General features: G+C 48.5%; 2 protein-coding genes across 2 annotated transcripts; one reads left to right on the forward strand and one right to left on the reverse strand.

Annotated features, from left to right (window-relative positions):
• LOC123090349 (mitochondrial inner membrane protein OXA1-like) lies at positions 1-3,273 on the reverse strand. Its single transcript, XM_044511689.1, has 8 exons — positions 2,831-3,273; positions 2,657-2,747; positions 1,585-1,626; positions 1,057-1,115; positions 616-691; positions 355-483; positions 166-279; positions 1-69 (listed from the first exon to the last, which is right to left on the reverse strand). The coding sequence occupies exons 1-8, from the start codon at positions 3,271-3,273 to the stop codon at positions 1-3; spliced, it is 1,023 nt and encodes a 340-aa protein (XP_044367624.1).
• A 2,420-nt stretch (positions 3,274-5,693) lies between these two features.
• LOC123089598 (E3 ubiquitin-protein ligase WAV3-like) lies at positions 5,694-8,252 on the forward strand. Its single transcript, XM_044511231.1, has one exon. It carries the CDS (start codon positions 5,854-5,856, stop codon positions 7,990-7,992), a length of 2,139 nt encoding a protein of 712 aa, XP_044367166.1. The 5' UTR covers positions 5,694-5,853; the 3' UTR covers positions 7,993-8,252.
• Positions 8,253-9,731: the final 1,479 nt, after the last annotated feature.

The raw sequence follows: 9,731 nt of genomic DNA on the forward strand, positions 1-9,731 counted from the left end.
TCAAGTAGGAAGGATAACTGGTGGACTTTCCAAGTTATGGGGCAGACCTTGGCGAATTTCAGAAGCCATCTAGGACAACCCCAAAAATGGTCACTTAACATTCTTAAACAACCCCCAAACTCCCAGTGTGTCTGAATTCCTTATACATGGTAGTTAGATTTATACCTTGCAGATGCTCACTGATAGCGGTATAATCAGAAAAGCCAGTGCTCTATTCAAGTTCTTCCCCACTTGCTGCACAAGAATAGGTTGTCCCTGGATGCGCGCCTTCACATTGAGCTGGGAAGAAAGATTTAATTTCTCAACCATACATAACAGACAAGGCATCTTTAGTTCTTTGGACAAGATACACACCTCGTCCACAGCAACTGTCATTGATGTCAACACCGGCAGGATGTAAAGCTCATCTGGAGTTGTTAAATCAGGAAACCAATATGCTCCACCTCCTTCCAAAGAAGGGACTTTCTCTATCATGTTCCGTATCTACAGTTGACACGGTGAGAACATAAGGCGGGAAACATTAAAAAAAATATGTTACTGCTAGATGACAGTTTTATAACTAGATGCGATTGTAGATAGAAATTTTGAATTATGAGCAAGTTGGCATGAACTTACAGCACAGCAAAAGCTTAAAATTATAGACCCCTGGAGGAATGTACGGTTAAAGGGTGTCAATCGACTAACACCATGCCTGAAGAAAGAAAATCAAGAATTAAAACAATGAATTTATTGCCTAGAAGACTAGAAAAATGTAGAATGGCTGCATACAAAGTCAAAATATGCAAGACATGTAAATACTGAAAAAACATGATTTGAGCAGAAAAAAGGCACTTCGAGACCATGGATGACAACAAGAATGATCTCATAGCTAATAAAGTAATTTAAAACCCTAGAAACTACTATAGAGCCCAAGTCATTTAAAGGAACAGTCCTGTGTTTGAAGAACCACAAAGTTAAACATAAAATGATTCGTTACTAAAAATGCACAGCGGTCAGGAAAAACATCTTCCAGATTTCAACACGGGGCAAATAAGTGAACCATTGGTGGTTGCATACTTTTTTAATAGCTCACGCAATTTCTTCCTCCTATCATGCCTCGATTGTGGGTCCCTTGACTGCAGGAAATAAATATGAAAGGTTATATCATTAATTAGGAGTGTAGAATACTATAATGTAATTTAGGTTACCTTGCGTTATTTACCAACACCGTACCATGGTCTACATAACAGTTAACTTTGATTAACTTGAATAAGCATATTGGTAAGTGATTGCAATGTCTTGATAATATGTCTAGTTACTAAATATGGTACTAAAAGAACTGATCATAGTAGCAGTGGCATTTATCTATGCATCACAATCAGTACAAATAACAGTGAAGTATGATTTAGTAAAAGGGGGGCAACAATGCAAAGCATAATGACATCTTCAAAAAATGTTATATGGTAGCTTTGCACATAACAAACAATAGTAAATGTATGCTTGCACATATTTGCTGTTAATACAACCATGGTTTCTAAAACTAACATGCTGTCAAGAAGTTACAGTATAAAATGCAGCCCGCGCCAAAGATCGAAATCTACTTACATCTCCTTCCTTATTGATTGCTATGATTTCTGGCTTCAATGCCTGTATAGAGTAAGAGTTTCAAAGAAGTAAATTCAACTAAATCTTGTAGTCATTCTAAGAAGACATATAATGTGGATAGATTTAAACGAGCAATGAACATAACAAAAGAAATAAGTACCATATAACTTATTCCAGACCTCACAGAAATTTGAGTAGCACAGGATAGTTTCAAAGAACTTACTGGGGGCATCACCAAAAATTTATCGAAGTGTTTTTTTTTCGATCACTTTAGCTACAAACCTATAGTCACAGTATGGTAATCAAGATGTGATGATTGATATCAACATCGTTGAACAGGTTAAGTGAAAAATGTAAAGCCAATTATTGGGTCCCGTTTAATCAAGAGTATGGACGAGGCACTTGGATTATAACTCTAACCATTGACATGACAAGAAAGGTGTCACTGCAACTTTGTAAAAAATTCATGTGTCTATCCATACTATTCATGAATCCAGTTATGACATAGGATGATTTAATTCCTCCCTCGCACAAAAAGAAAGAAAGATGATTTGAGGCTAAAGAATTGGATGCTACTGGACCTATTTGCGACGCATGACAACTCAAAAACAATTCACTTGTTAGCTCAGAGAACCTTGTAATGGCAATGTAGCCATTAAATCCCCTCAGCCCACTTGACTTTGCATAGTCCCCATCAGAATGCTTGAAATACAGAAGGGCCAAAACACAGGCACTTATCCACTTCAGCAGTGATGACCAACCGAACTACTCTCCCTCCATTCACTACTATAAGATGTTCTAACTTTTTTCTAAATCAGATGTATGAGACATGTTTTAGTGTGTCTGTTCACTCATTTCAGTCCGCATGTATAGTCCGTATTGAAATAACCAAAACATCTTGTAATAGTGAACGGAGGGAGTATTTACAGTTAGTAGTGTGTTGTACCTCTATCTATCAATCCAGTTAGGTTTTAAAAACTTTGCGGCTCTTCATAAAATGCATCGCCAAAAAACACAAGACACGATGATATATAGGAAGAAACAATCGAAGTTACTGAAATGAGTTGATTACAGAAAGCCTGTTCTGGGCCTTGATCTGGCGCACCAGCAGCGGGATGGTCGCCGTCCGGACCAACAACATCGTCAGCGCAATGGAAGCCCACCTGCGAATGACCCACGACGTAGCAACTTATTTACAGCTAAGTTTCAAAACTGGAACCCCCAAGGTCCACTGTGGTAAAGTTACCAGTTGAGCCCGGTGATGGAGTGTACGGCGTCGATGAGGTGCTGCACGGCCGCGACTGGGAGAAACGAGTCAGCCGCGGCGGCGGCCACCTCCTCCGACGAAAATGCGGGCGCGACCGAGGACGCGGCGTCGGAGATGAGACGCGCGACGGCGTCGATCACGCCATCCGGGGGCGGGGAGGAGGTGGAGAAGCTACGGCGGGCGCAGAAGGGGAAGGGGAGGAGGTGGGGGAAGGGAAGGTTTTGGGACCTCGAGCGTCGGCGGAGGTCGCCGGAGGGAAATGGCGCGGGTCGCTGGGTAGGGTTTGGCGCAGCGGAGGAGGAGGGGTCTTGGCCGCGGTCGTGGTGGGAAGGGACGAGGTGGGAGAGGGAGGGGTGGGGACGGCAGGTGAGGTGGCGGGAGAGGTTGGTGGCCAGGCTCCTCCGCGCGGCGGAGAATGCCATGGCGGCGGCGGCGGCGAGATGGTGCGGGGATCGAGGGGACAAGAGGGGTTTAACGGCGGGAGGGACATTACGCCACGGACATATGGGCCCCTGCGGCTTACATGAAACTTCCAACGGAAACAGGATCAACACGTTTTCCCCTAAAAAAAAGGATCAACACGATTTTTCCTCTAGACTTTCAAAATGTTTGTCATCCGTGCACTAAACTGCCTGCAAATATTCGGATTTGGCTGTCCATACGCTTTAGGCCATCTAACGTGGTGCAAATTGAGATGTCTGAAATCCCACCGACCGAAAGCAAAGATGAGAAGGTTCACAGGTGTTGGCAGTGGCGGAGCTTTGTGGAGACCAACCTAGCAGCGACGAAGCCAGAAAATCTTGATTAGGGGGGCCAAGTGATGTTAAAACATATTTGGGAGGGCCAAATTTTGGGGAAAAAACATGAGTTTTAGCAGCAAATAACCACTAATATGCACTGTTTATGAGTAAATTAGTAGCAAATACTGATGTTAGGGGGGCCAAGATCCCTTCTAGTCCCCTTGTCGCTGCCACTGTAACCTGCCCCCCCCCCTCCCCCCTCCACTACCGGACTCGCGGTCTATGCTGACGGCCAAGGGCCGTCGGCATAGGCCGTATGCCGTCGGCGTAGATCTATGCCTACGGCTGCCGTCGGCATAGCCCCATCGGCATAGATCACGGCAGTGTACTTGTGTCAGACCGTCGGCATAGTATAGCCGTCGGCATAGGAGCCTATGCCGATGGCCAGGGTCCAGCCGTCGGCAGTGTTTTCCGCCTGACGGCAACGGACGGCGCCGTCAAAAGCGCTGACGACTAGTGGAACAACGTGTGGCAGGGATATGCTCCGCAGCCACCTACGACCCACACAGCCCCCCCCCCCCCCTCCCTCATTCCGCTTCAAACAACACACCCCTTTTCGTGTCGTATTAATGTCGGCCCGAAATGGAAGTGACCAAGCACTGCCACATGTCGTTCAAATGGCACAACGCTCACACCAGTGCGGCGGTCAAGAAAGTTGTTTCGGCCTGCCACTTGCGTCGTGTTAACGCCGCTTCATCGCGGATGTGACCGGACGGGACGACATGACGGCTTCCTGCCGCATTCAAGTGGGTTGACCATCTGTCCGCCTGCCTGACAATCACACCAACACGATGAACAAGAAGCCAACTTCAGCTGAACACATTCAAGCTATCACTCTTATGCCCCGGTGCCCGCTACTATTTAAAAACGTCGGCCACGGAACAAACCACACCACCTCTGAGCCCCACCTCCCCTCATCCAAGCCGCCGCCCACCACCTCTTCCATTCTTCCTTCTTCGATCTTCGCGAGCAATGGCCAAGACATGCAGTGGGTGGTGGATGAACTTTTGCCAGGAACGGGAACGGTGCCAACGTTGGCAGCTCTGCATCATTCATACTCTACCTGCGACATCGATGACCAAGCAATGGACTTTGATGACCATCAAAGTGTAGACCAGGGTCAGTTTTACTTTTGCTATGTAAAAGAAATCATACTATTAATGAAAATGGTGTGTCTGCTTTTATTTGGTGGACTAGATTGGATAGACGGCTCTCCTAAAGCTATCTGTGGACTTGTCTGTGGACATTTGGTGTGTCCGATTTAAGGTACAACGCTGGAGTTGTCCTCAGAAAGGACAGTGGTTCTTCCATTCATTCCATACAAGAAGAAGAGAATTGCCCAGCTCATCAAGGAAAATCACGCGAAAATTAAATCACAAATAGCGAAATGCACAAAAAGAAAAAACTAGAGCTTAGGGATAGGGTTTAGATGAACGCACATCCATGTCTGACGCTCAAATGGTAAGTCAATCCAACGGCTCACGAATCGACTGATATCACGTGCCTTCGTGAGCTACATAGGAAAACAGAGGTTAAAGTTGTTAAGCTTAGTCATGGCACAAATGCGGTGGTTAACTGACAATGTATTGATTTAAGTAATAACGTGAGCCACGGTGGCATTCCCTTAGTAATATTCAATGTGACTAACACGTACACTAGCAACCAAAAGTAGGCGCAAAATATGACAAACATGCACTATGCACAATTAAAAAAAGTAAAAAAATCAGGCAACAAAATGTGTACCTTTTGATATTATTTCTTATTTTTTTGAGAACACAATATTATTTCTTATAAATGTTTGCAAACGCAAATGAGAGAATTTAGGTTCCATGGGCAAGCCCATATGTGCGCAATAGTGGCATTTGAGAGCCCAAATCATAAAGGCACCGGTCCGTACCGCGAGAAGCCCAAAATTAGTCTTAACACCGATGTCGGTAAAAGGGACTATGCTAAAATTTTGCCAACAAAAGGTAATCCCAGTTCCCAAATTACGTGACGTGGAGATCCAATCAAACACCGACGTACTTATAAGCGAGAGTCGGTGGCGATTTTCTACGGCCGGTTTCACGTGAACGCCTATAAAGTACGCGGCGCTCGGTATCTAGGGCTACACCAAAACCGATCTCATCTGTATTCACGAAACCGATCTCATCTACCGCGATCGTATCGTACTTCTCGTCGGCGACTAGCTCGATCGATATCATGGCGAGCGCAGGCCAGCGGTGCGCCGGCTGCTACGGCGGCATCGGACGCTTGGAGGCCGCCTTCTCGTCGGAGTGCGCCCACACTTTCCACCCGCTCTGCGTCTCCGGCGCACACACGTGTCCCTCCTGTTCCGCGTTCTGGAGCTTCACGCCGACCTTCCAGCCGTCTCCCTTCCAGCCGCAGCCTGCCCGGATGCCGCCGCCCGTGCGTCACGACGCCGCTGCTGCTTCGAGGTCGGCGTGCGGCGTGTGCAAGTGCGCCTTTGTATACGGCTCCCCAACCTTCACGTCCGAGTGTCAGCACAGGTTCCATCTCGCCTGCGCCACCGGCTCCGTCTGCCCGGTCTGCAACGCCCGCTGGCCATACCAGGTGTCCTGCTACCCTTACTTACACCCGTACCAGTTCCCGCCGCCGCCGCCGATGCCGAGGCCGATGCCGATGTGGACGTCTCCCTTCGTGGACCAACCATCGCCAGCCGTGTACGACGACGACGAGCCGTTGGAGCCTCTGGCGGCGCAGGGGGCGCCGCTCGACGACTGGGATCTCGTCCAGGACGCGGCCAACGGCGGAGGCAGGCTCGTCCTCGACGCGCACTGCGAGCACCCGGCCGTCGCGAGGGGGGAGCCGCACGACAGCTTCGTAGTGCTTGTCCACGCTAAGGCCCCCGGCGCAGCCACCGCGGCGGCGGCGGAGCAGACACGCACGCCGCTTGACCTCGTCACCGTGCTGGACGTCAGCGGCAGCATGACGGGCCGCAAGATCGCGCTGCTGAAGAAGGCCATGGACTTCGTCGTCGACCAGCTAGGCCCTGCTGACCGTCTCAGCGTCGTCGCCTTCTCAACGGACGCGCGTCGGCCCATCCCGCTGACGCGCATGTCGGACGCCGGGAAAGTCAAGGCCAAGGGCGCCGTGCAGTTGCTCATGGCTAATGGTGGAACAAATATCCTCAAGGGCCTCACTGAAGCTGCCAAGGTGCTCGACGGCCGCCGGCACAAGAACGCCGTCGCCAGCGTCATCCTCCTCTCGGACGGCCAGGACACGTACAACCTGGGAGGAGGAGGAGGAGGTTACGGCTACGGCTCGGTCTCCTACTCCAAGAACTACCGTGCTCTCGTGCCAGGCTCCTTGCTGAGCGGCGCCGGCCACCGATCCACGCCGGTACACACGTTTGGCTTCGGCGGCGACCACGACTCGTCAGCCATGCACACGATCGCCGAGGAGACCGGCGGCACCTTCTCCTTCATCGAGGACGAGAAGGTGGTGCAGGACTCGTTCGCGCAGTGCATCGGCGGGCTCCTCTCCGTCGTCCTGCAGGAGGCGCTCATCACCGTCAAGTGCGTGCACCCCGTGCGCGTCCGGGCAGTCAAGTCCGGCCGCTACGACAGCAGCATCGACGCGTACGCGCGCTCCGCCTCCGTGGACGTCGGCGAGCTGTACGCGGACGAGGAGAGGCGCTTCCTGCTGCTGGTGGACGTGCCCAAGGCCGGCGACGCTGACGAAGTGACGCAGATCATGAAGGTGACCTGCACCTACCGCGACACGTCGACAGGGCAGGTGGTGGACGTGGCCGGCGAGGACGTGGCGGTGCAGAGACCCGTGGAGGTGGCCAAGGACCAGCAGCCGTCCATGGAGGTCGCGCGGGAGAAGTTCCGCGCGGAGGCGACCGAGGACATCGCGGCGGCGCGGGCCGCCGCGGAGCGCGGCGAGTACGCGGAGGCCGCGAGGATACTGGACCGCAGGCAGGAGGCGCTGCTGCCGGCGCTGGCCGACGACGCGAGGTGCAAGGCGCTGGTGGAGGAGCTGCGCGAGCTGAGCACCCGCGTGGCGAGCCGGCGGGAGTACGAGAAGTCGGGGCGCGCGTGCATCCTGACCGGCTACAGCTCCCACGCGCAGCAGCGCGCCGCGTCCGCCTGCGTGGCCGGTGCCGGAGGAGGATACCGTTGTCCACCGCCGCCCGGCGGGGCCGGGGGCATGGGCATGGGCGGGGCGGCGTCGGTTTTTGGTTTCGGTGCGGCGGGGGCGTACGCGACGCCGGCGATGCAGATGATGGTGGGCGCGTCGAGGCAAGTACGTGAGCAGCAGCAGCAGCAGCCGGCGACGTTGAAGAGGAAGAGCGGAAGCGACGGCGTCAACTAAAATCGGGGCCCGGTGGATCCAAATGTCGCGACTCAGTCTTCGTCCTTCGATTCAGTTATCTTGCACTTTTACTTCCGTCTCATATTTTATTTATGGGGTAGGTTTTTTGAGAACATATATATCTATATAGTCTATAGTTATTGAGAACTTATATTTTAGTACTACTATATATCGTCGAGTTATATTGTGGTTGGATTCGATAATTTCATGTAATGTGTCACGTTAATGTGTCGCTGTTAAGTGTACTGTTTGCTGGATAATACTTTCTCAATCTCTTTCATTCAATTCTTTTAACTGACTATGTTACTTAAATTTAAAGTTCTTACATTCAATTAAGGTATTCAATTTTGAATTTTGTTTATGATTTTGATCAGGCCAACGATTTTCCAAATCAATCAGCACCAACCGGTCTATACAAACATCTAGAATAAAAGAAGCCCCACCATGTGATAGTGTAGCACCAATATAGTATTACATGCGACCACTCACATAAAAATTTCCCACGTATATATAGGTTGGTTAGCGGATAACACAGAATCACACCCCGAAAGTCCCACCAAATAACCACATTATAAATAAAAATAAAACACACTCTATCATCTCCCCACCCGCCAAACTAAATATTTCATGGGTCCAAATATAACGGGTATTAATTTTGTAGAAAGTCAAATTTCTTTAAATTTGACCCAAGTTCAAAGCAAAAATATCGACATCTATAATATTAAACAAAAAAGTATGAAAATTCATTTCAGGATGAATTTAAAAATACCAATTTGATATTATGGTAAATTTCTCTACAAATTTGATCAAACTTAAAAGGTTTGACTTTTCAAAAGAAGTAATACATCTTATATTTCGAAATTGAGTGATATATTTTGAAGAAACACAACACCAACGGCTCGGTGAAGTGCGCCCAATCCTTCTATTTAATACACTACGCTCCCTAATTTTCAAGGCCTCACAATCAATTTAGGCCTTCAATTTGGTATTTGGTCACCCGATTTTGACCAAGCCAATTTTTTTCTCAAGGAGCTCGCCCATTAATTTCTTTTAATTCATGATACTCACTAATTTCGAAGCTCCCTCGTTCGATTAAGTTCAATTTTGGATTTGGTTCACAATTTTGACCAGCTCACCTGTTTTTGCAATCAATCTGCAGCAACCGGCCCATAAAAACATAGTCTTCCCACGTACCCTCGCACCACATAGAAAAAAGAAAAGCCAATATGAGATATTGTAGCACCAATAAAGTATATGCAATCACCGATGCGGATTTTTTTAAGTTGATTAGCAAATAACACAGAATGACACCGCCATAGGCTCACCAAAACAACACATTATAAACAAAAAGAAAACGCACTCTATCATCTCCCCACTTGCCAAACCAAATACCCCCTCGGTTTTAAAAATGTAAGGTGTATTAGTTTTTAGAAAAGCCAAAAACATTGACATCCACAATACTAAATGGATAAATACAAAAATCATTTAATGATGAATCTAATGATATGGAATTGATATTACAGATATTGATATATTTCTCTACAAATTTGGTCAAACTTAAAGTGGTTAGAATTTTCAAAAAAGCAACGCACCTTATATTTTGATACAGAGGGGGTAGAAAATTATGAAAACCCAACAACATCAATGTCGTAGCAAAGCGCGTCCAATACTTCTTTTTTTTGAGCATCAGTACAGACACAAGCGCTCATATACACGCACATACACTCACCCCTATGAAC

The sequence above is a fragment of the Triticum aestivum genome, chromosome 4B (assembly GCF_018294505.1).
Source record: "Triticum aestivum cultivar Chinese Spring chromosome 4B, IWGSC CS RefSeq v2.1, whole genome shotgun sequence".
Taxonomy (NCBI): domain Eukaryota; kingdom Viridiplantae; phylum Streptophyta; class Magnoliopsida; order Poales; family Poaceae; genus Triticum; species Triticum aestivum.

Bases quoted from the DNA above. Each gene is read 5' to 3' on its own strand.
- LOC123090349 (XM_044511689.1), bottom strand. From the start codon at position 3,273: ATGGCATTCTCCGCCGCGCGGAGGAGCCTGGCCACCAACCTCTCCCGC. The intron at 692-1,056 runs GTATGCAACCAC...TTCTTTCTTCAG, and splicing joins TTGCGTGAGCTATTAAAAAA to GCATGGTGTTAGTCGATTGA. The intron at 280-354 runs GTGTGTATCTTG...CTTTCTTCCCAG, and splicing joins TGACAGTTGCTGTGGACGAG to CTCAATGTGAAGGCGCGCAT.
- LOC123089598 (XM_044511231.1), top strand. From the start codon at position 5,854: ATGGCGAGCGCAGGCCAGCGGTGCGCCGGCTGCTACGGCGGCATCGGA.